This window comes from Heloderma suspectum, chromosome 13 (genome assembly GCF_057233095.1).
Source record: "Heloderma suspectum isolate Gila_16-S chromosome 13, 16-S_ref, whole genome shotgun sequence".
Classification (NCBI taxonomy): Eukaryota; Metazoa; Chordata; class Lepidosauria; order Squamata; family Helodermatidae; genus Heloderma; species Heloderma suspectum.
In genome coordinates, this window is record NC_139470.1 from 25,259,906 (window position 1) to 25,286,212 (window position 26,307).

At 45.6% G+C, this 26,307-nt stretch overlaps 1 protein-coding gene across 1 annotated transcript in view; it reads right to left on the minus strand.

Moving 5' to 3' along the window:
* Window positions 1-26,307, minus strand: part of BICDL1 (BICD family like cargo adaptor 1) — an 88,684-nt gene that overhangs the window by 56,136 nt on the left and 6,241 nt on the right. Inside the window, exon 2 of the mRNA XM_084820515.1 lies at window positions 20,289-20,504. Within this exon, the coding sequence (XP_084676641.1) occupies window positions 20,289-20,504 (216 nt within the window). The remainder of the gene's footprint in view (window positions 1-20,288; window positions 20,505-26,307) is intronic.

The following is a 26,307-nucleotide window of genomic DNA, read 5'->3' on the forward strand; positions in this document are numbered from 1 at the left end:
CCATCCACAGCAACAAGAGTTCAAGTCTATGGAAAGCCTCACAGTACTTTTCATGGCAAGTCCTTAACAATCCAGAGTTCCAGTCCATGTGCAGGTTGCTGCCTCCAAAAGTCCAGCCGATGATGGATCCAAACAGAGAAGGATTCAGGTAATGAAGACAAGATGTCCCTAGCAAATGCTCTTGGCCTTTGCATCAGCTTAAAAGGGAAGGCATGCCTATAAGACACCCCCTCCAGATCTAGGGATGTACGAAAGTCACTTACCTTTTCGTGGATGTGATTCGGGGGGGAGAGGCGCTCCATCCCTCCTCCCGAAATCCTCGATACGGGGGGAGGCGATCCGGTCCTCCCCCCCAGAATCCTGCCCAGCCGGCTCCGCTCCACGGCGGTTCCGCAGAGCAGCTGGCCAGGGCCGTTCGCAGCCAGAGTTCCGGTCGCGGAAGGGCTGCTGCGGACGCAAATGGCAGCTGCCATAGCAGCCGCCATTTGCGTCCAGCCAGGCTGCCATGATAGGCTACGTAAGTATTTACGTAGCCTATCACAGCAGGCCCCACCCAAAAAAAACAGCATACACAAATGGCGGTGGCTACAGCGGCCACCATTTGCGTTCCCTATTTTTCGCCATTTTATCCTACGTAAATATTTACGTAGGCTATTACGGCGAAAAAAAAGGGGGAACGCAAATAGCATAGTGGGCGCCATTTGCATTCCTTTTTTTTGCCATTTTAGCCTATGTAAATATTTACGTAAGCTATTACGGCGAAAAAAAGGAACACAAATAGCGCCCACTACGCTATTTGCGTTCCCCTTTTTTTCGCCGTAATAGCTTATGTAAATATTTACGTAGGCTAAAGCAGCGAAAAAAAGGGAACGCAAATGGCGGCCACCGTAGCCGCCGCCATTTGCGTATGCTGGTTTTTTTTTTGCTTGCCGTGATAGGCTACGTAAGTATTTACGTAGCCTATCATGGCAAGCAAAAAAAAAAACAGCATATCATGGCAAACAGCAGATGCAAATGGCCACCGCGGCAGCCGGTCAAAAGACCAGCCACCGCCACTGGAACATCCACCCCAGGTAAGCTTCATCCCATTCATTTTCTTTGTGTTAAGAAAAGGAAAAATGAGCTTTAAGGGTTTTACAATTAAACAATTTGATGACAATGTAAAAGTAGCTGCCGTAGATAAGCAGGACCATCACTTGAACCAGTCTTGAGTAAAAGGGCTTTGGGAAAACCAAACATGATGGAATGCAATGGGGGATACAGGAAGTTCCTCCATTTGTCAATGTTCCATTTGGCTATGACTAATAGACACTGACAGATCAACCAGCCTCAGCCAGAGATGTTTAATCTATCTACAGCTATAAATCAGAATAGACAAATGGAACATAGGCATGCACAGGAGTTTCTTGAATCCTCCTTAGCACAAGACGCTTCGCTTCCAGAAGAATTTGGTTGGCCTCCACTGGAAAGAGGATGCTAGCTTAGATGGATCTAGGGTATCGAATCACAGAGTTGGAAGGATATCTAGTCCAACCCAATCCTGAATGGAGGATCTGCCATGCACCATGCAGCTACACACCCCTGACAGATAGCCATCCAGCATCTGTTTAAATACCTCCCACAAAGGAGGACCCACCACTTCCCAAGGCAGTATGCTCAATGGTCAAACAACCTTTCTTACCATCATGAAGTCTCTTTGAAAACTGCTTCCTTGCAATTTCCACGTATTGGTTCTAGTCCTGCCTCTAGAGCAACCCAGACAAGTCAGCTCCATTGTCTGCATGGCAGCCCTTAGATATCTGAAGACCACTATGATGTTTCTCCTTAATCTTCTCTTCTTCAGGCTCAATGTACCCAGGTCTTTCAACTACTTCTCAAAGGACTTTGCTTCCATATCCCTAAACATGCTGGTTGCCCGCCTCTGGACACATTCCGTTTTGTCTATGTCCTTCTTAAACAGACTGGAATGCGTCCAGAGGAGGAAGACCACGATGGTAAGAGGTCTGGAAACCAAGTCTTACAAGGAACAGTTGAAAGAATATAAGAAGAGCTGTGCTGGATCAGACCAAGGGTCCATTTAGTCCAGCATTCTGTCTCCACAGCAGCCAACCAGATAGATGCCTGTGGGAAACCCACAACAGGACATGAGGGTGCTGTTGCACTCATGTCCTGCTTGTGGGTTTCCCAAGGACAGCTGGTTGGCCACGGTGTGAAAAGAATGCTGGACTAGATGGACCCTTGCTCTGATCCAGCACAGCTATTCTTATGAGTGCAACAGCACCCTCCCGCCCATGTTCCCTAGCAACTGGGATGCAGAGGGTGTGATCCTGGACACAGCATATAGCCATCATGACTAGTAACCACAGATAGCCTTATCCTCCATGAATTTGTCGAATCCCCTTTTAGAACCATCCAAGTTGATGGCCACCATGACATCTTATGACAGAATCCAAGATAACAGGTGTGATTTGGTACAGGAAAACCTGCCCTGACTTTGTCCCTAGTTGCTGCTGCCCCTGGCAGACAGATTGAGGGCCAGCATGGATGAGGTCAGAGCAAGGGGCTCTGGAAACAAGCTCCTGACCCCAGAGAAGTGGCTTCTGCATATGTGACCCCAATGGCTTTGTCCACTGTAATGCAGACAGGTGGGGAGAAAGACAGAGAGAGAGTACCATGTGTCATCAGGAGATGAGTGACCATCTGTTTCTTCCTTGTGCGGAATGACAGCAAAAAAGTTGCACGCAAGTGTGTAGGCCTACACATGCCCAGAGTTAATAAGATTATAGACCTGATACAGGGCTGCTTCTGAGCCATCTGTCATCTGTTCTCTGCCCCCTTTAAGAAGGATTTCTGTCCCCACTTCCCTCAAGTTTGGATATGGATGTCTGTCTGTTTGGAAACTCTTTCCAAAACAGGGAAGAGTGGGCCGGGGGGTAGCAGGGGAGGTAAACTCTTATTTAAAATATTTATATATCTGCCTTTCCTCCCTATTAGCTACCAAGGTAGCTGATATGATATCTTTCCTGCAGATACCAAATTATACTGGTATTTGCCAGGGGTCCACAAGTTTTGGCTTTGCAGGAGCATTGCTATGGTTGGGCCCATGAGGCCACGATGGTAAGAGGTCTGGAAACCAAGTCCTACAAGGAACAGTTGAAAGAATATATTTCTATTTCCCTGGGCCCCAGATCGATTTCCCTGGGCCCCAGACCGATTTCCCTGGGCCCTGAGTGTCCATTGATTCCTTTTAAGCTTAATTGCATGGGGTGGGAGCAATTTTCCTACAAGAGGGAAAGAGAGTGAAGTGAGAGGAGGAAGAGAGAAGTGGGGGTGGACAGCGAGAGACAGAACATTAATTGTAATTGAAGAGAAACTACTGATCTGGAATGATCTGGGGTGTGGTGAAAATTAAAGAATGCCTTTTATATGTAGTGATTTAGATGAGAAATTAATAGGCCAGCTTTGCCTTTTGTGAAATTTAAATAAATCCTAGTAATTATTTCTAAATCTGAGAAATGAAAAGATTACTAATAAATAAAAACAATCAGGACTGCATATATAGATATCAAGTGGTAAATGCAAATTTTATGCAGCTTTGTGTCCTATGGGCCTAGAGTCCAAATCTTTTAAGAGCATAGCAATGACCCTGATAGCCAGATTGGTTATTTGGGATCAGTTAATTGGGATTGCCATCAACAGCCTTCTTGAGGCCTCTGAGAGATGCAGATGAGTCTTGCCTAACTTTATGCTGAGCTTAGGAGCAGGCTGAAATGTAATGGGTCTCTTTGACCAACTCTGCCTTTGCTAAAGTGTGGGCACTTTATGCATTGCCAGAAAAGAGGACACCCATTTGTATAAAATTTGCACATGTTAAGCTGGGGGTTTCCAACATGGTGCCCATGGGTGCCAATGTGCCCACAGACCCAACTCTCTTGGCACCTGCCAGGCTCCCTGTCCCTCCTGATATTTATATGATTTAAGCTTTTTTAAATTAAAACCATTTTGAACTGGGAAGCTGGCTTGCCACACAGTGAAGTGCTGCCCTCCAGTGCCATCTTTATGTGGGTTAAAAAGAGTGGTTTTGTGTTTCAGAGCTCAGACACCACCTCTGCCTCATACTTAGGTTCTTGGGCAAGTGACTTTTATTTCGGTCTCCCCAAGGTGGCTTCTATGAGTGTTCTATGCCCAGCCATGCCCAGCATGGCATCCATTTTATGGATGGGCAAGGTGCCCCCACGGCATCCATTTTATGGATGGGCAAGGTGCCCCCATGGCATCCATTTTATGGATGGGCAAGGTGCCCCCATGGCATCCATTTTATGGGTGGGCAAGATGCCTCCATGGCAGCCATTTTGTGGGAGCACCCATGACATTCTCTCAACATTCAGAATGTGCCCACTGACCCAAACCGGGTGGGGACCCTAATTGATATGGCTAGATGCAAATTTAGAAATAATTACTATCATTTAAATAGAAAAAGAATCCATCTTAGCCTTCTGGGGAAGACAGTAACCAGGTGAGCTGTGTGCCTGCCTGCTCCTCAGTCTGCTGTTCAGGTGCTGCTAACTGGTGATGGGCAACTTCAAGGCCCCTGCTCTGTTCTTCATTCTTAGCATTCTTTCTCTTTAAACAGGGCTGGACAGTCCTTCACAAATTCAGGACACCGCCAAATAGAGGACTGTCCTTGGCAAAGTAGGACCTATGGCCACCCTAGCAGCATGAAGGGAGAGACCGAACCTACCAGAGTTTCCTCGGCATCTCAGAGGACTCCAAAGTGTGTGTGGGGCAGGGGAGAACTGGTCTTTCAGAGCCAGGGCAAAATATCCCCTTCAGCAGAGGGAAAGGGGCAGTCACTAGAGTAGACTTCCCCAACCTGGTACCCTCCAGATGTGTAGAACTACAACTCCCAGCATCCTCCAGCCAGCCCCTAGCACTGGGATTGGAGGGATAGAAGAGAAGACAAGCCAGGATCCAAAGAACTGTGAACCTAGTCCCGTGAGGCCAACAGGGCACTGAATTTGTTTTTCTCAGAGATGACCTCCGTGTACCAGATAGAAAATTGTTTGTATTATATTTGTATCCTGCCTTTCCCCCAAGGAGTTCAAGGAGGCACGGTTTATCCTCCCCTGCATTTTATCCTCATAACAACTCTATGGGGTAGGTTAGGCCAAGAGATAGTGGGCTACAAATGCCACTCAGGATACACTTGCACCCCTCTCAACCATGACTTGATGTAGTTACGCCTCCAGACTACGAAGCCGAGGAACAGGTTAGTACAGCACCAACTCAATCAGAGAGCACTGAGACTTTCCCTCCTGCCTGCCATGGAATTTGCTGTGTGGCTGTGCTTCTGTTTCACACAGAATTGCAACACAGCTGGCCAACTGGAGTGCCTTCGGAGCAGAGCCTTCTATGTATTGGTTCCCTCTCTGTGGAACTCCCTGCCTGTGGATATTTGGTTTTCAGCACCTGCTAAACACAGTTTTATTTGAACAAGCCTTCCCTCAGCCATAATTCTATTGGCGCAATCAGATTTTAAATATTTTAATTCTGAAATTGGGATTCTTTCTTTTTAATTGTTCACTGCTCAGGACTCTTATTCAATATAAAGCAGCATATAAAACCTGTAAATAACAATAAATAAATAAATAACTGAGGTTCCTTGGACTCAGGGATGAAGGCTCTGCTCCGAGGGGACTCCAAATGGACTACAGGTCCTTGAGGAACCCCCAGGAGCAGCTCATCCAGTGGAGGCTGGTGGCTCCAATTTCGGTAGGGTGTGTGAATCCTATCCCCAAAATAGGTTCAACACCTTGGATAGCTCCTTTAGAGTTCTGGCTGGTTCTGACTGAAACCCAGAATGGATTCATAGCCCCACTGAAATCAAAGCTACCAGCCTCCACTAGCCTCACCTGATGACCTTAGTGACTGGGAAGGCTAGTAAGGGAGAAGGCGCTCTCTCAAATATCCTGTTACCAAGTTGTTTATCCATCATACCACCCATGGCATCCAGATCGCAAGTCGGGCCAACCCTGCACCAATTGCCTGTGAAACAAAAGCACAGCCATTTAACAAATTCCACAACAGGCAGGGGGGAAAGCCTCACTGCTCTCTAATAAACCCCTACCGTGCATTAAAGCTATTTTTAAGCAGGATTACTTCTAATGTAAGCTGTTCACTGAACAGCCCTTCACAATGCAAGGGCCTCTTGTGATTGCTGAGAACCTGAAAGATAATGGAACAATACAGTCAAGCCAAAAGACGAGGAATGCCTGCATTCACAAGAAAGCACTTAGGACAGACCTGATGTTTCAGGTTTAGCCAAAAGACGAGGAATGCCTGCATTCACAAGAAAGCACTTAGGACAGACCTGATGTTTCAGGTTTGCTAGAAGCTTCCACGGGGTGGGTTTTTCTTTTCTTTTTTGGGAGGCAGTGCCAGCTCCAGGTTTTGAAGGGCCCTTGAGCAAGACACCCTCAATGGGCCTCCTTCCTCAGTGACTCTACCTTGCCACCACCATTGTCAACAGCTCCTGTTCCTCCTCATTCTCTTTCTCATCGTTCCTACCACTTGGTTGATTGACAGAGAGCCAGGGAGCAGGCAAGCAGGCCTCTTTCTCAGCACCACCGTTATCTGGGCCAGAATGAGAGGCAGGTGGACAGGCAGAGGAGGAATGACTCCATCGTATCAGTGAGCCCCTGCTGGGGTGCAGGCCCTTGGCAGGTGCCCAACCATACCTACCCTTGACGCCAGCCCTGACATTAGGGCCTGCCTTTTCTGCAGCTGATAAATGTTTCTGATAAATTTATAAGAGCCCAATCCTATGCAGGTTTAGATAGAAAGAAGTCCTACAACTCCCAGCATTCCCCAGCTAGCTGGCTGACTGGGGAATGCTGGGAGTTGCAAGATTTTTTTTTCTTTCTAAACCTGCATAGGATTGCGCCTTAAAAGTGTTCTCACTCCACCAATAGGATGCTATGTTCAAGTCTCAGGTTCAAACCAATTCTACAAAGCCCTTCACAAGCTGGTCGTATTGTTTTCCACTGGTCTTAATGCAGCCCTCCCCAACCTGGTAACCTCCAGATGTTTTGACGTCGGCTCCCAACAGCCCCAGAGAGCACTGCCAATGGACAGGAATACTGGGAGATGTAGTCTAAAACATCTGGAGGGCACCAGCTTGAGGAAGGCTGTCCTACAGAATTCTACTAAAACTATTTGACAATGGTTCAATAAAGCCAATACAGCACACTTTATAGCAAAAGCTAAATCTGAGGATTGGTCCATCTTTTATTCAAATATTAATCAGACATGAACTGAAGCTTTATAAAAGAGTAAGCTATGAAAGATGGTCCCTCTCACAGTGCAACAAAAAAGAGAGTAAATGACTGATGGTGTTTCCCCTTGAAATCGATTGTCTTTATCTAGGGTGAGACAGTTGACATATCTACTTAGGAAGAAGGGCATTTACTTTTGGGAATTAATGCTGCGGAAGAGAGTGGTTAAAGTAGGCATGATTTAAAGTTCCTGGTTTGCACAGTTACCTCTGCTGTACAATAATTAAGGGTTTTCCTAATGTCTTCTGGCATATTTACTCTCAAGAGGTTTTGTATCTGTGCCCGCATTGACACCTCGCTTTTGAACAACAGATGGATGTTTTGAAGGGTGCCCAACGCTGGTGCAGGTAGGGCTGAACCTTACAGCCAAAGTCCAGGGTTCCCCAGGGCCCACCTGTGCTAACCCTGATCACCACAGCGTCCTCTCTTATCTTCTCAAAACATTTTATAGTCAGTGGGTGGCCACCTGGGCATGTACATGAGTACTGTGCTCACTGTACTGTATTATTTTTACTTCAAAAACGTATCATCCTTTTCTACAACAAAACTGTGCTTATTCCCAAGTAAATGTGTTTAGCATCAGGGCGACAGAAACAAGCTCCATTTTATTCCTGTTTTCATGATGGTGCTATGATTTAAGTGAGTTTAAAATGCAAAACTGCACATGCTCAGAGTACTGATTTCTTTAAAAAAAAAAAAATCAGGGTTGGCACACTGTTTGTTTCCCTCTAAGATATCAGAAATGTCTGATATCTTAGGTTTATTAAATTCCACCTTATTGGGATTTGTCTTTTTAAAAAACGTTTTAACTCTTTTAACTTGGCATTTTATTCTTTTACCTTGTTGTTCACCACTCCGAAATCTTCTGATGTGGAGCGGTATATAAATATTGCAAATAAATAATAACTAAATGTAGAGGCAGGTGTAAAGTGAAGAATGGTGGTGGGGGCGAGGGAGAGAAACGTGTCTCACAACTGAAGCAATACACATGGCCCATCTAAGACCATTAAGCCCAGGGTCTAAAATTACCTAGCTACACTGCTGATTCCTTAACTATGACATTTTATTTTTTGTTTCCATATAATAAAAATATAGGTGTGTGTTTTTGCTTTTGTTTTAAAAAAAGACAGTTCCATATAACGTCCCTACTACTGCGCTGCAGATATTTTCCTCTTTAAGAAGGACATCAGGTAACCCTCAAACCGCCACTTCAGACGTCACCGCTGTGTTTCCCCCGGCATCTGCAGCCTCACCATAACGCCGCTGCAAAAAAGATAGGAACCACCATCTTGTTACCAAGGCAACTCCAGCCGGCTGGGACACTGTGATATATAGTCGCCTAGCAACTAGCGAGGGAGCTCCTGCACCGCTCTGGAAATTGCAAATAAACCACGTCGGCCGAGATTGATCGTCCTGAGGCAAGGGAGGGTGAGGCACACTGCGCAGCAGCGTGCCACCCGGATTGTTCTGGTACACGAATAATGAGGGGAGAGTACGCACGTCATCCCTTGCCTTTGGGGACAGGAGGGATGCGAATGCCCAAGCATGGGAAGAGCAAGAATCAAAGCAACAAGCACCAAACTCTATGCCCTCACAGTCAGCCAATCAGTAAACAATTTCACAGAGTTGTTTTACAGGGGTGCCTCCTTTAGAGGTTTTGCCTAAAGGATTTTTGGGGTACTTCTGGAAAACTTGGGGTTCTCCCAAGCTTGCTGATACCCCCTCTTGTGTCCGGATGGTGCCTTTTCGGCTACAAAAGGATTAGCACTCACCGCCTGAACATCAGAAATAGAAGGAGCGATGGCTTATTAAGAAGATTAGGCAAATTAGAAGGGAGGAGATCTCTCTCTCTCTGCCTGCCTGCCTGCCTCTCTCTCTCTCTCTCTCTCTCTCTCTCTCTCTCATTCTCTCTCTCAATCTCAGCCATGAGAACTAAGTAGAACTTTCACAGACACAGCCAGTCTCTGTCTGCATGCCAAATGCTGGGAACAAAATGCAGGAGGAAAGCCATCACCCATATGTCCTGCCAGTGAGCACCCCAACACACTTGGCTGGAAAGAGAATGGTGGATCAGATGGGCCCCAGCCAGATCCCGCAAGCCAAAGTTGTTGTTGTTGTTGTTGCTGTTGTTGTTCAGTTGTTCAGTCGTGTCTGACTCTTCGTGACCCCATGGACCATAGCACGCCAGGCCTTCCTGTCCTCCGCTCTCTCCCGGAGCGTGCTCAAGTTCATATACATTGCATCGGTGATGCTATCTAGCCATCTCAGCCTCTGCTGTCCCCTTCTCCTTTGGCCTTCCGTCTTTCCCAGCGTCAGGGTCTTTTCCAGTGAGTTTTCTCTTCGCATTAGGTGGCCAAAATATTTGAGCTTCAGCTTCAGTATCTGTCCTTCCAATGAGCAGTCAGGGTTGATTTCCTTTAGGATTGACTGATTTGACCTCTTTGCAGTCCAGGACACTGGAAAAGGAAATGTCAACCCACTCCAGTATTCCTGCCAAGAAAACCCCATGGAACACATCACAAGGCTAAAAACCAAAGTAGTCATACCCAAAGAGAAGTAGACTTCTGAGCACATACAGAATGCCTCTCACTACCAAGTAAATATGGGGCAGCTCCAGCACATCTTGGATGGGAAGGGAAGGGATGGGATGGGATGGGATGGGATGGGATGGGGAGGGAGGGAGGGAGGGAGGGAGGTCTTCCATACAATTTCAACCCCTCTTTTTTTTTTTTAGAAATCAAGCCACAGCCTTCTGCATGGGTCCCAGAGTCCATAAAGCTCACCAACAAAGTGCATTCAGATATACTCCTCCTGTGTCCCATGCTATCAAAGATAAGTCCTGTTTATTACGTTCTTGTCCTCTCAAGCACTGGTGAGGAGGCCTTTAGGAAGAACACCTGAGCCTGGATAGATAGCCGTCGTATTTTATATATGTTAGGGGTAATGTGAGTTGCGGAGAGGGCCTTCTTGGCAGTGGCTCCCATTGTGGAATGCTCTCCCCAATGAGTTCTGCCTGGTACCAACACTGTCATCTTTTTGGTGCCAGGTTAAGACTGTCCTCTACTCCCAGGGATTTGATGGCATATGATGGGGGTTTTAGTGTCAGTTGTTTTATCAGGCCCCAGTATCTTATTGTAACTGTTTTTTAGCTGTTTTAAATTGCTTTTAAATTGTGTAAGTCAAAGTTTTTGTATTACATATTTGATATGTTATTTGGGGGGGGGGAGGGGTTGTAATTTTTGTGATCCGCCCAGAGAGCTTAGGCTATTGGGCACCATAGAAATGAAATAAATGAAAATGAATTAAAACCAACAACACCTGGCCTTTGTGCACATTCACTGTGCCTCATAGAACATGTGCACATAATCTGGCCCTCAAAAGGGAATTGTACGTAATGCCTGAAAAAATGTACAAAAACCTGTTGAGATATGCCCAGGCCTTTTTCATTATTATTCATATTAACTAGGAAATGTGCAAAAATATCTTCTTCATGGTGAATGAGCAGAATGGTCAGTTGTTATGCATATTAGCCAATCAACTCACATTACCCTTAAAATATAGACAGACAAGAGCCTCTTTCTTTCTCTCCCTTTGACCCCCCTCACCCCGTCTCTCTCTCTCTCTCCCTCTCTCTCTCTCTCTCTCGCACACGCACACACACACACAGGACCTTCAAGGAAACATTGCAGTGCATCCTCCCTCTTAACAGGAGTGGTCTTATTCAAAGCTCCTTCCAGCAATGCTCTTCTCCAGGAGACGCCATTCCACACATACACCAGTTTTCCATTTTCTTCTTTCAACTGACACTCAGCATTCCATGGCTGCTAGGTGTGCTCACCGGCTTTTTGGAGGGAGGGTTGCCATGTTGGGTTATAGGGTTCCCCTGCAAACACCTCTCTTTTATTGTTCAGTGGTCCTGTTTTGGCTCCAGTTCTGTTGGCATTCACCACCTGAGTTCTCTACTGAAGGGAGCAATATACAGAATCATAGAATCACAGAATAGTAGGGTTGGAAGGGGCCTAGAAGACCATTGAGTCCAATTCCTGCATTGCTATTTCCCAAGATTCTATCACATTCCCGTGTGACTAACAAAACAATAGGATGGGGCGGTGCAGAGAGGAGTGGGTTTGATTCTTAATGGCTAAGAACACTGGGCGAGTAACAGTTGTGGCTGTCATCCCAATGGTCTCCCTTTGTACACCCATTTACTTTCTCCCATACAAGTAAATGGTTCCCATTTATTAATGCGGGGAAGAAGGAAAACACTGCAGCTGGGGACACTGTTGCAGCAAGAGCTAAGCCTGTACAGTGCTCTCTAGCAGCCAAACACCTGTTCAAATATCGCAGAGGAAAGATTCTCTCCTGTCCATGTACAGTTGAACATTTGTCATCATCTATCAAAAATATGAGAACAATTCAGCATGTCAGGAGGGGCACAAAAACAACAGACTAGTCTGTACATAAAGCACTTCCAAGATAGACCTGGCCAGATTTTCTTTGAACTGGGGAACAAGATACTGAAGTCAGGGGGAAGGGCTTTTTGAAAGAAATCTTCTAAAAAATAAGAAAAAAGGTAAACAGTGCACAGTTAAACGATGGAATTTGCTACCACAAGACAGAGTGATAGCCACCAATCTGGATGGCTTTAAAAGGGGGTTAGACAAATTCTTGGAGGAGAAGGCTCTCAACAGCTGCTAGCCCTGATGGCTCTATGCTACCTCCAGTTTCAGAGGCAGTATGCCTCTGCACACCAGTTCCTGGGGAACATGGGCTGTTGCACTCATGTCCTGCTTGTGTGTTTCCCATGAACAGCTGGTTGGCCACTGTGTGAACAGACAGCTGGACCTCGGTGTGATCCAGCACAGCTCTTCTTATGTTCTTAAACAAAGTGTTCTTAAACAAAGAGCCAGTGTGGTGTAGTGGCTAGAGTGTTGGATTGGGAGACAGGAGATCCGGGTTCTAGTCCCCACTCAGCCATGGAAGCTCACTGGGTGACTTTGGGCCAGTCACAGACTCTCAACCCAACCTATCTCACAGGGTTGTTGTTGTGTGGCTAAAACGGAGAAGAGGAGGATTATGTACGCCACCTTGGGTTCCTTAAGGAGGAAAAAAGGCAGGATATAAATGAAATAAATAAATAAATAAAAGTGAAAGCAGACAGAAAAACAGAAGTTAGAAAATTATGAAGTTCCCTTTCACCAAGTCTTACCATCCATCCATCCATCCATCCATCCATTTTGCTTTGTTTATTAGGTGGTAGGGAGAGAGGGTCTTCCGGTGTTGGTACCCCAGCTATGGAATAGCATCTCCAGAGAGCCTCATCTGGTGCCCTCCTTATTCTCTTTTCAGTGCCAGGCAAAGGCCTTTTAAACAATCTTGCTTCTAAAAAAGCAAAACTGCTAATAATTACCTGGTCTGAGCTGTTAATTAGTCTTATTTTTCCCACTGCTATAAAGGGAAGTGTTTGAGGCTGTATACTTTTTTTTATGCATTCTATTCATTCTATTCTATTAATATAGTATTAAATTAAATTTAGTATTAAATTAAATTAGTATTTTATTCTAAGCTCCTTAAGCTACCCAGAGAACACATGATGTGCAGCCACATACCTATGGTAAACAAAATAAAACAAAACATTTGTTTATCTCTCACCTTTCTAGAAAATATTCGAAGCTGCTCACAACTAAATAAAAAAACACTCAGCAATAACAGCCAAAAGATCAGTAAAACCAACTAATAATCAAGAAGAACTAAAAGAGGAACCAGGCGGTGGCAGCATGAAGCATCTTAACGACAGTCCTTTAAGGAAGATAGCTGACTGAGAACAGTTTTCGCTGCTCATCTAAAAGCAAGCAGCAAAGGGGACAAGTGGACCTCCCTTGGGAGACCTCAGACACCATGACTGAGATTACCACGCTTCGGCAATAGACCCAGCCTATTTCTGATGGTGGATGGCGGGGCTGAACCTGGGCCTCAAAGGATGAACACAGTCTTCAAGAAGAAGGTGATTCTTGAGGTATTCTAGTCTCAGATTATTTAAGGTCACAACCAGCCAGGGCCAGCCTGAGACATTTTGCTGCCTGAGAAGGACAAGATGGAGCCCCCATTCCACCTACTGAAGCCAACTGGACTGGCAGTTGAACTTAATTTCAATACAGGATAACATCTTCCACCCCACCTGAGGCCACCAGGCTGGCTCAGGGGTGCAGGGCAGGATACCTGGAACACACAGCTCTGTCCTCCCACAGAAGGGAACAGCCAGGGGGCTGCCGCTGCCCCCTCCACACCATCCAGCATCTGCCACCTGAGGCAGCCGCCTCACTCTGCCTAATGGAAGGACCGGCCCTGCAACCAACACTTTGAATTGAGCCCAACAACAAGTTGGCAACTGGTAAAACTAGTGCAAGTTTGATGTAATATGATCAACTACTTCTTGTTAGAACTCTGAAAGCTGCATCTGGTAGCCTGGTAGGGTTTACTACGAGTAGCCACTTCAAAGCATAAGGCAGAGGTGTTTCCATGACCTGCAACAAGATTGGCTATTTTGTCTTACTCTACAGAGGACTTTCCTCTATTTGAAAGTGTCTCCTGTTTGAAAGGCTATGCAGTCTAGAGCTGTGCACAAATGGCTTCTCAAAATTCTCCAGCTTATTTGTGGGCAGAGGAATTGGGGGGACAATTTTATCCTAGGCGAGGAGAAATTCTCCAACAGTTTCTCACAGAGAGGGCTCACTTTTGGCAGGGGTTGTAGCGCAGCTTCTTTCTTTTTCCCTAAGGGCTTTTGGTTTCTTGCACAACTTCTGTAGGTGGCAACAGCATCAACCGTGTTGAGGTTTCCACTTTTCTGAGGCAATATTTTGGATTTCTTTTGGTGGTATTTTTGAGCTTCCCTAATCACTGTGAGGTGAGGTGGCTGAGGGGGCTGTGTGTGTTTTCTCTCTCTCTATTACACATCTTCCCATTGCTCTGCAGCCTCCCAGGCCACCTGCATTCCTATGAGAGGAATTACCTCATAATGTCTTCCTCTGGGTGGAAAGTGTGGGAAGCCAAGGAGGCTACAGGCTGCCAGAGAGATGACTGTACAACGAAAGACAGGACACTTGCACACACGCCTCAGCCACCTCATAAGTAAGCTAAACAACAAGAACCCTGAACCAAGGCCATGAGAATTTCTCCAAAATTTCTCCTCTGAATTTCTTTTCGAAAGCAAATTCGTTTCTATCAAATTGAATGAGAATGGTCGAAAAAAATGTGGGAGAAATTTTCGGCACGGCACTAATCCTGTCCAAGTACGGTTTAAAGTTAAAGAACCCAAAGAGCATAGGAAGGTGCCTTATACTGAGCCAGACCATGGATCCCTCTAGCCCGGTATTGTTGACACTGACTGGCAGAGGCTCTCCAGGGTTTCGGGCAGGGTTTTTTCCAGCCCTACCTGGAGATGCCAGGGATTGAACCTGCACAGGAGGGCCAAAATATTTCACTTCCAATTACCACTTCCATATTGTAGGTAGAAGTTGTATGCCAGAGGTAGAGAACCTCTTTTGACCTGAGAGCCAAATCTAATTTTGCAGAAACTCTCAGGGGTTGCACTCCAGTGGTGGGTTGATGCTGAAGGCAAAAAGGGTGAAGCCAAAGGCAAAAGGAACGGGGCCCCAAAATGAAAAGGATAGAACCAAAAAGGGTAGAACTAAAGGCAGAAAGGATGGAAACAAAGGCAAAATTTAAAATGGTGGAACCAAAGGCAAAATGGGTGACTTTGGGCCAGTCACATACTCTCAGCCCAACCTACCTCACAGGGTTGTTGTTGTGAGGATAAAATGGAGGAGGAGGAGGATTATGTACGCCACCTTGAGTTCCTTGGAGGAAAAAAGGCGGGATATAAATGTAATAAATAAATAAATAAATAAAAATGGATGGATGGAATAAAAAGGAACAAAAGGAAAAAATAATAAAAATCAAAAATCAAAAATATTCTTTAAAAATAACAATTTTATTTTTATTTTTAAAAAGTAAATATTTAAATATTTAAAATATTTTTATTTTATTTTATTTCTGTATGGAGCAAAATAATAAAAAAATATTTTTTAAAAATAAAATAAAATAAAATAAATAAAAAATAATTAAAAGGAATAAACAAGTTGAAACCAAAGGCTAAAGGGATGGGCCCCCAAAATAAAAATAATACCACCATACTGAAGCTTAAAGCTCTTCTTGTCAGTAACCTGACCTTAGGGGAGGCATCGCAGCTGTTTAGAATGGGAAACAACCTGCACAAAAGGTGCGATGCCGTAGCATGAGAGCCTGGAGTTTGAAGAGCAAACATACTGAATTTCCCTGAAGAAGGAGATCTGGTCCAAAGCATATTGGAACTGTTTATTTTTTGTGGAATAAAACACCTCTTTTGCAGATTCCATTGCTTTTTGCATCCTTTGTGGGGTTTCCCATTTTGTTGGTTCTGTTTGCTGTGGTTGCTTCACAAATGGTGGGAAAAGGTGGCGGCTAGTCTAAGGCCACCCCTGCTTAAGCTCCAAGTCCTCAAAACTCATCCAGGGACATGTAATTACTGTTGTATTTCCAGGCTTTTATACTTTCCCTATGTTGGGCTGTGTATTTTCCATGCAACCAAGTTCAGCACCCAGGACATCCAAATGCCATGCCAAAGTCTGCTACGCTATGCAAACTGGAGGGGAGGGGGAAAATCATAATCCCTCTTACTCTGCATAACTAATTTTTCAATCTTCACTTTTCCCATAACTCTAGTTTTGCTGGGGGGGGGGGGCAAAGAGCTACACGAGGCCCTGAAGCCCATCCTCTCAGAGGCACCACTAGGGCAGGAATTTGGAGCAGAAGTCTGGGGCCCCGCTCAGAAGAATGAGCAGAAGGACCCCCAAACCCAGCAATCTGGTTCACCATAAGTGTGGTAATACACAATCTAAAGCGGGGGGTAGACACGTAAGACCATTACGTTTAGAGCAGAAAATGACTTAATAGCACCTTTGCTTGCTCAAACCACTCTAACATCTTTGTCTGCACACCTTCAATCACAGCTCTGCAGACCCAAAGGCTAAAAACTTAGAAAGAAGAAAGAAAGAAAGAAAGAAAGAAAGAAAGAAAGAAAGAAAGAAAGAAAGAAGCTAAAATTCTCAGGAAGCTGAACCTGTGCTCATTGCCACATTTTTTTTTACACTCTTGCAAAATCCAGAAATACACACACACAGCCCATCAGGGGCTTCTTCACACAAAGTTTTTATCCTGCTATTGAGATTGGTTACACACAGAAGTTTGCAGGTCCTTTAGATGACATTGTCAACCTCCATGGCATCTCCCACACTCAATGACCTTTATTCCATTTTATTTAGAGATCGAAGACAATGAGCTATGAAATTACCACGCTTGAGTTCCGCTTGAGCTCCCTCCGTGAAAAGAGGAAAACTGGCAATAAGAGGAGCTAGACCACAGCACCATCTAACGGCTTTATAATGAAACATATGGAAGATGCAGATAAGGGGGGAAAGGAGCGGGGAAACGGTGGAGTGGGGGAAAGGAAGCATGTGTAAAGGGAGTCCATCGTGAGCCTACATTTAAAATGGAAGCAGAAAGCCCCGTTTTAAATGTGGAATTTTAGGCTGGTGTAGAGATGAGCAATGACAAATCTTGATAAAATAGTTAAGAACAGAGACATCACATTGACAACAAAGGTCCGCATAGTTAAAGCAACGGTATTCCCCGTAGTAACCTATGGCTGCGAGAGCTGGACCATAAGGAAGGCTGAGTGAAGGAAGATAGATGCTTTGGAACTGTGGTGCTGGAGAAAAATTCTGAGAGTGCCTTGGACTGCAAGAAGATCAAACCAGTCCATACTCCAGCAAATAAAGCCAGACTGCTCACTTGAGGGAATGATATGAAAGGCAAAACTGAAGTACTTTGGCCACATCATGAGAAGACAGGATACCCTGGAGAAGATGCTGATGCTAGGGAAAGTGGAAGGCAAAAGGAAGAGGGGCCGACCAAGGGCAAGAGGGATGGATGATATTCTGGAGGTGACAGACTCGACCTTGGGGGAGCTGGGGGTGGCGACGGCCGGCAAGAAGCTCTGGCGTGGGCTGGTCCATGAAGTCACGAAGAGTCGGAAACAACTGAATGAATAAACAAAAAGAGATGCTCAAGGAATCTACTGAAAACAAACAGCGGGCTACGCAACAGGATCTCTGCTGGCCTGCTAGCCAAAACTCCAGCTACTGGAAAACCATTCGTGGAATGAAGAGGGTTTCCAAAAAAACCAAAACAAACCCGGAAACATCCAGGGATGCCACACTGCTTACTCCTATAACATAACTAAACTTGAACGTTTTAGTACCATCAACCATTGCACCAAACAAAACTGACTTTATTTGCTAAAGAAAAAGAGGAAAAGAATGCCAGCGCTTCTGCCACACATTCCTGCAAATAATTACAGCACTCACCTCGAAAGGCCATGAAACAAGCAGACAGGGAGGCCTCACTCACACATAACCATAAGCCAACATGACAGAGTCTTCTAACTTATTGTTCACAAGCAGCATAGTTCTGCATGCTGCCCCGTCCTGTCTGTGGGACTAGCAGTTCAGTCTTCCTTCGATACTGGCAATTGGCAGCATCCTCCATTGTAGCTGAATGCAACAGCATAGCTCAGGGGGAGCAGCTAACTACTCCAACACTTTCCTGCCGCTTCCCAGCATCTGCCACCTGAGGCAACTGCCTCACTCTGCTTAATGGTAGGACCGGCCCGGCTTGATCTTGACCGGGGTGCGTAACCCATGGCTAAACTGACCAGGCACTCTCCAGGAGGCGAAAGCTTAGCATTGCATCCAAACCAGGACTCCTGGCCTGACGTTCCCAAAAAGGCCAGGGATCGTAAAACAACAACAGACTCTGGTTTCTGATTCCACCTTGCGGGGGGAGCAGCAGGCCAGAAGTCCTAGTTCGGATGTAACACAAAGTGTTCTGCTGCCTGGAGAGTTCCTGGTTAGTTCAGTCCAGGGATGCAGAACCTCTTTCGCCACAAGGGCCAAATACAATTTTGGAGAAGTTCTCGGGAGCCGCATTCTAATAGTGGATGGGGTCAAAGGCAAAAAGGGTGGGGCCAGAAATCTCCACAGTACCAGCATATTGCAGTTTAGAGCTCTTCCTGCCACTGACAAAGCCTTAGGAGAGGCATTTGAACCTTTTAGAAAGGGGGCGGGGACTACGCAAAAGCTGGGAAGCCACCAAACAATTGGTAGATGGGGAAAGGGGCTGGGCCAGGGGGAAAGGGGCTGGGCCAGGGGGAAAGGGGTGTGCCCATATGGGAAACCCCAGAAGGCAGGATTTCGCTCGTAGGAGAGCCAGATTTGACCTCCGGGTCTGAGGTTTTCCACCCCTGATTTAAATGTAGCAAAGGCTCAGTTGAGCCCCCAAGGAGCAAGCCAGGACAAGAGGCTGTACCATGCCAGCATTTGCCTGTGACCAACTCACAAAGACAATACCCATAGAAGGGGCCTGGGGAAGCCCAGACAGACAGCTTGGGGCCCCCAGATTTGGTGTCCAGGCCTGAGGTTCTACACTGTTAGTTAGACACTTCCTGCTGATGGGAAGAGCCAAGCAGAAGTGATTGGACCACATGCACCAGGATGCTGCTTGTGAGCAATAAGGCAGAATTCTGGCGGACGGTGCCCATGAAAGCTTAAGCCGGAAGAAATGTGTCAGTCTTTAAGGTGCCACAAGACTCTTTGCTGCGTTGGCCACCATTCTGGCTTATTACATGCCAACAAGGCAGGCCATGGTAGCTTCTCAATGGCTGCCGTTGTAAAACACGTCTGATGTTCCCATTGCACAGGTTTGTATTTGCTTTCCGCAAGGCCCTGAGCGAAATAAAATCAAGGTGGTATGCTCAGCCACCGGCAATACCCATCGGCAGAATAGCGGAGATGACTGGAAGGAATGACTGGATTAAAATGGCCATGGGCTGCTTGTTCAGATCAGCAGAAGTATGGAAGTCATAGGCGAGACCTTCTCAGAGGCTCACAGGCAAACTACCCCACCTTAGAGAAACTTCCACTGGGGAGGAACTGTAGCTCGTGTTGGGAATATTGCAACCTCATCTGCAAGTTACTGGAAAGGGGATAATGTTGCAGTCAGTTAGTTCATGGGAATTCAGGCCACAAGCTAGCTTTAGGATCGCTATAGCCTACAATGTGGTTTCCTGTGATTTGTTGGCTTTGTTCCTCCCTTTCTCTCCCCCCCTTTCTGACTTCCACCACAGCTGAGAGCAGTAGTGTTTGCTCTCTTGCTCCTGCCAGTATCATAGAACACAAAATGGACTGAACAAACTCTTTTTTTGAAACTCTACGCTGTACCTGCATTTTTAGGCGAGAATACCATGAGTAAACGATGTTACCTTTTCTTCACTAAAGAAGGGTATGATCTCCTTTTTTAGCCTTGTGTGCACATGGGACTGGTAAATGCTCATTCTGTTCTGCTTTTTGTTTTTCCCTGCTAACTGCCTTTCTAACAGGCGGCGTCAATACTACATGATTCCCCTCAGCTCAATGGTAGAGCACATGTTTTCCATGCAGATGTTCCCAGGTTCAATCCCCAGCATTGCCACTTAAAAGGATCAGGAGTTGCGAAAGACCTGTCTGAGAGCCACTGCCCTTCAGAATGGATGATGAGATGGCAAAAGGCAGATCCCTATCATCTCAAAGAAAAACTCCAAACAGATTTTGCTGGGGGCTGGATCGAGGTCAAAGGCATCTTACATTTGGGATTGCTGCCTTCGGTGTGTCTTGTTCAGCTCAACCTACTCAATAACAAAGCCTAAGGGAGAGAAGCCGCATCAGATTTAAGGGGGCGGATTTCAAAGAAAACACGAAGAGCTCCTCGCTTGAACTGCACTCACTTTCCTCCCCTCACTCCCGGCTCTGACAAAGGACTCACCCGGCTGAGCTGATCCAAGAGTCTTTGGTTCTGTTCAGATAGTTCCTGGACTGCCCGCGTTTTCTCTCGATCAGCTTCTCGGAGGTGAACCTGCTGCTTCTCCAGTTCACCCTGGAGTTGCTTCACGTCGCTCTCCAGCTCTGACACCCTTCCTTCCCATTCTCCTTCTTTGTTCTCAAACCGTCGCCTTAGTTCGTGCTTCTCTTGTTCCAGGTGCTGCGTAACGCAAGGGGGAAGAAAAAGAGCAACAACACGAGTCAAAACGTTATTGTTCCCATCTTTCATACACATGTCTTTTTTAAAAAAGCACCCTCCTATTATGATATAGACTGCAGCAATAACCTGGCAGAATAGCCTGCAGATGAACACAGATGCAATCAGAAACATTACTAGTTGGAGGAAGAGGAGGAGGAAAAGAAGAAGAAACAAATGGAGAGCAGCACATATAACCTTAAAAACATGTTTTGCATCAATCCAGTTCTATCCTTGCAGACTTTCCTAACCCATGCCCTCTGGCTATAAGCCTTCAAAGCCAGTTCAGCAGGACTCCAGACATCCAACTGGGGATCTTTATCATGTCAAGTAGGTAGAGCTTTAAGGCTTCTGTTTCCATTTGGTACCAGATTCCACTTGGCTCCTTTCCTTAGGAGTTGATTTTACATATTCTCAATTATCACACCAGCAAACGGTCCTTCTGGAACGGTACCCTTTTAGATTGCAGGTAGGATATTGCACTATGGCTCTGCTCTGTCTGAAACTCCTGGCATACAGAAAGTTAGCACATCAAGGGAGAATTTCCTAAGTGCCTAGCTTTCTTTCTAATGTGATAGCTTTCCATATGCAGTACATTTCCAATGGGGAAGAGCTTTAAACTGTACACTTTCCCCACGTTCATTTGGAATGGTATAGGCCCAGAAAACACGCACCACATGATTGCTACAAATGTGCTGCTCACCCCTTAAGTGGGGGGAGAGAAGACGGTGCCTCCAAATTTGGCTGGGGATAATGGGATTATAGTCTGACCAATTAGGAAGGCACTAGGTTGGGGAAGGCTGGTTTATAACAAGACCTACTCACTGGGTAGAATACAGGTGTTCCAATGAGGAATAATCTACAGAGGTGGTGGGGGGGGGTGATTGCTCCCTGCCCACTCTTAATAGCAACTGAGCTAGAAAATCCTTTCACCTCTGCTCAACAATAGCTATCAGACACTCCAGGTTTAATTTTCCCAAGGCGGTGGGTGAGGCAGTCATATTTGGAAATCTCCTACCAACTGCAAAACAGAATGGCTCAAAATGGTTGGCCATCCTGGAGGTTTTATTTATAATCACTCTTTAAGAAAAATCAATCTACAGAGCCCCAGGCAGAATTTTGCCAGGGATTTATGGATAATGTCAAAGCAGAAACATTTGAGATCACTACACAATTCTCTTAAAATATATGGTATGAGCCAGTCCCGGAAGCACAGAAATTAGTCAATACTGTCTAACGGCATGCTTAGTTTAAATTGTCTCCTTCCATTTATACCTGCCCAGACCTTAAGATTATCCTTGGGGGCCCTCCTCAGGGTGCCCCTGCCAAATGTGGAGAGGTGGGTGGCAATTAAGGACAGGTCCTTTTTGGTCGTGGTACCACAGTTGTGGAATAAACTTCTCAGAGAGGCTCACATAGTGCCTTCATTGTGGTCTTTTCAGCACCAGGTGCACATGTTTTTACTCGAGTCCAACCCCCTGCATTGAGCAGGGGGTTGGACTCGATGGCCTTGTAGGCCCCTTCCCACCCTACTATTCTATGATTCCATGATCTATGATTCTACTTTCCCAGGCTTTATAGTCCTTGAGTTTTTAAAAATGTGCTAGTGTACCTTTGCACTGCTGCTGGGCTTTTATCTTGGTTCCTACTTTGGTTTTATTCTATTTAAAACTTATGTTTTCTTATATTATGTTTTACTATGTCATTGTATTTTATAGTTCCAAGTGTTGCTTTGTGAACTGCCGAGAGAGCTTCAGCTGATGGGTGGTAGAGAAATGTAATAAAGAAATAAAATTTAGCCCATTTCCCCCTTTTAAGCATCCAGAGCATGCCCAGATATTGGGCAGATGGAACATTTCCTCAAGGTACTAATACTGCAAAAAAGAAAAAGTTAAATTGGGCATGAACTCCATGTTGCAGGTAATCAGTTTCCAGGCTGGGATAACTTTGCCTGGATAGACACTCACCAACTATTTCCAGTGAGTCCCTGGAAAGTGCAGGAGACAGGAGTTGCCAAAATATCCCCTCCCCCTCCAAACTGTACAGTGGCCAACCAGGGACAAGACATGATGGCATGGACCTAGAAACCAGACAACAACACCAAATGTAACCACATCTATTCTTTCAACTCCTGAGATGGAGGGACCCACCACCACCACTACTGTAAGAACGTCAGAAGAGCCCTGCTGGATCAGACCAAGGGTCCATCTAGTCCAGCATTTTGTTCACACAGTGGCCAACCAGCTGCCCACGGGAAACCCACAAGCAGGATACAAATGTAACAGCACCCTCCCACCTATGTTCCCCAGCAACGCGTGTACACAGGCATGCTGCCTCTGAAACTGGAGGTAGCATATAGCCATCAGGACTAGTAGCCATCAATAGCCTTCTCCTCCAGGAATTTGTCTAACTCCCTTTTAAAGCCATCCAAGTTGGTGGCCATCACTACGTCTTGTGGCAGAGAATTCCATGGTTTAACTATGCACTGTGTGAAGAAGGACTTCCTTTTATCTGTCCTGAATCTCCCTTATACCCATTATTCCCTCTATTTCTGATGTCCGGGTTATGAGTGCAGTTGCTTATGTAACCACATGGTATCAGCACACTCAGGGGAATCCCAAGGTTTGCAAGAATATATATATAAAAAACCTTTAGGGAGAAACACCTCAAAAGAGGGAACACCAAAAACAGCTCAGTGAGGACTGATACAAGACTCATACAAGAAGAACCCAGTGATCACTGAAATACATCAATGATCAGAGTAGGCTACACGTTTAGATTACTGCAACATGCTCTACGTGGGTCTGCCCTTGAAAAGTGTTTGGAAACTGCAGTTGTTGCAGTATGAGACATTCAGATTGCTCTCTGGTGTATGATTTTGAGACCACATTACACCGGCCTGTGCTGGCTTCCCATTTGTTTCCAGGCACAATTCAAAGTGCTGGTGCTTACCTATAAAGCCCTAAATGGTTTAAGAGCCAGGATTATCTGTAAGATAGTCTCCTTCCATATCAACCTGCCCATAGGTTGAGATGATTTTCAGAGCCTGTCTTATATTGTCCCATCACCAAAAGAGGTTCAGTTGGTGCAAACACAAGACAGGGCCTTTTCTGTGGCAGCACCCCGGTTATGCAATTCTCTCTCAAAGGAATGAGACTAGTTCCATTCCTGATGGTGAGCAATGCAAACATTTATTCCACTTGGCTTTTAATGATTTTTAACTTATGACTGAACGTTTTAACTTTGCTCCATTTAATTTTAAGGCCTTGTTGTTATTTGATGGTGTTTGGCTTAGCTCTGCTTCGTAAATTGCTTCATAAAGCCAAAAAAGCAGTATGAACATGCTCTTGTAAATAAATAAAAATGAAACTCTTGTGCAAGTTACAGAAGCTTTAAATATGGAGAAACTGATACAGAAAATGCCTTCCACTGCCTTTAGGAAAAGATCTGTGCTTAAATGTATACCAGGCAGGTCAGAAGAGCAGCAATTTATAGAATGCTCTGTCATTCTTGAATACATAAAGGTTTTCTCACTGGCTTCCTACTGTTTCCTAAAACATTAATGCTGGAGGTCAGGGAAAACACGGCTGGAGGATTTAGTGCAGTGAAGTCATTTTCAGTCAGGGAAGAATTAAGGTCGTTTTATACAGAAGGAAAAAAGAGCACAGCTGACAGATGGAATTCCGGGAATAAAGGCCATTTTGTGCTTTTATGACAAGAGATACAGGCAGGAGAGACAGACAACATCCACCCTCCCCACCCAAGAGTTGAGGCAGTTTGAAAGGGGGATCTCTGCTTATGGCATGTCCAGTGCGAAAGAACATGCTTCGCATGGAAAAGGTCCCAGGTTCAATCACCAGCATCTCCAAGTAAGGTTGGAAAGGATTCTTGACTGAATTGCTGGAGAGCCTGTCAGGGTGGCCAGGTGTCCTCTTTTATGTATTTATTTTATTTATTTATTTACAATATTTATATACCACTCTACATCATAAGATTTGGGAGCGGTGAACAACAAAGGTAAAAGAATAAAACACCAGGTTAAAACAGTTAAAACATTTTTTTAAAAGACAAATTCCAATCACGTCGACTTTAATAAACCACGGCTGGTCACGCAAGGAAAGCCTCTCAAAATAACAATGATTTCAGAGGCACCAGAAGGAACGAAACGTTGGCGCCTGCCTGACCTCCAAAGGCAGGGAATTCCACAGGAAGGGGGCCATCACACTGAAGGCTCTTTTCCTGGTGGACTCCAACGGGGCCATGGGTCCATGTGGAACCACCAGGGACATGACCTCAGTGACCGGGCAGGTTGGTAAAGAAGGAGACGTTCTCTCAGATATCCTGGGCCCAAGTTGTTTAGGGGGTTGTACACTTTTACAGAGTGTAAAACTGTCCTTTTACAGAGGACGGTTCTCGGTTTGAAGGGCTGCCAGCAGACCATCCTCTCTTTGAAAGCATCCTCTATTTCAGGGGTGCAGAACCTCTTTCAGACCATGGTCTGAATTCCCAGGAGCCGCATTCCAGTGGTTGGCGGAGCCAAAGGCAAAAGGGGGCGTGGCCAAAATAGCAAAAACGCCAACATATTGTAGCTTAAAGCACTTCCCATCAGTAACTAAGCCTTAGGAGAGGCAGGCAGCTCAACTTTTTAGCATGAGGAAAAGGCAGCACAGAAGTTGGGGAAGTTTGGTGGTTGTGAGGAAAGGGGAGGGGCCAAGGGGAGGGGGTGTGGCTACATGGGGAAGCCTGAATGGGACCCCAGGAGGGCCAATAAAGAACCATCAGGACTGTTGCCCATCAAAAGTTAACACCTGGACAGCAGGCTGCAGACTGAACAGGCATCTCTGTTTAAATTATAATAATCATTTCTAAATTTGCATCTCTCACTATAAATTAGAATATGCCAACTTGATGCAATTCACTACCCCGTTTTGTCCTCTTCTCTGGTGATACATGATTTCCTCCTTTCTGGCAATTCATAGATATTAATCCTGGTATAAGACGATACGGGAAATCACTTTAAGAAATATATAGACACGTTGGAACAGGTTCAGAGGAGGGCAACAAAGATGTGTGTGGGGGGGGGGAAATCCTATGTGGGCATGTTGAAGGAAATAGGAATGTTTAGCTTGTAGAAGAGAAGATTGAGTGGGGTCATGATAGTACTTGATTGGCTGTCACATAGGGCCTGTTCACATGATCATGCAGGGGGAAATAAGCCATGGTGGCTTATTTCCACCACTGTGGGTGCTGGTTGCATGCCAGGCGATTTGCATAATTACCCTCGCCGGCACAGCTTACCATATGTGAAACCAGCCAGGGTGGCTTGTTGTTGTGAGTCACAAGCCACCCAGAACCTTACAACAGCCCGTGGGTTCTGGGTGGCTTAACCACAGCAACAAGCCACCCTTGCCAGGCTGGCTTAACACAGCAAGCCACACCGGCTTGCAGATCCGCCCAACATGTGACTGGCATGCATGGCAGGGGAAATAAGCCACCCCAAAAATAATGGTTTGTTTCCCTCTCCATGATCATGTGAACCCGGTCATAGAGATTTGTTCTAAGCTACGACAGAGGACAGGAGTAGATCTAATGGGGTGAAGTTACAGGAGGGTAGATTTCAGTTGAACATTAGGAGATGTCTTGACCATATAAGAGCATTTTGACAAGGAATCAATTACCCAGAGGGTTGGGGTGGGCTCTCCCTTGCTGGACAGGTCTCCAAGCAGAGGCTAAACAGCACAGGCTAGGTCTAGATTTCCTGCATCAA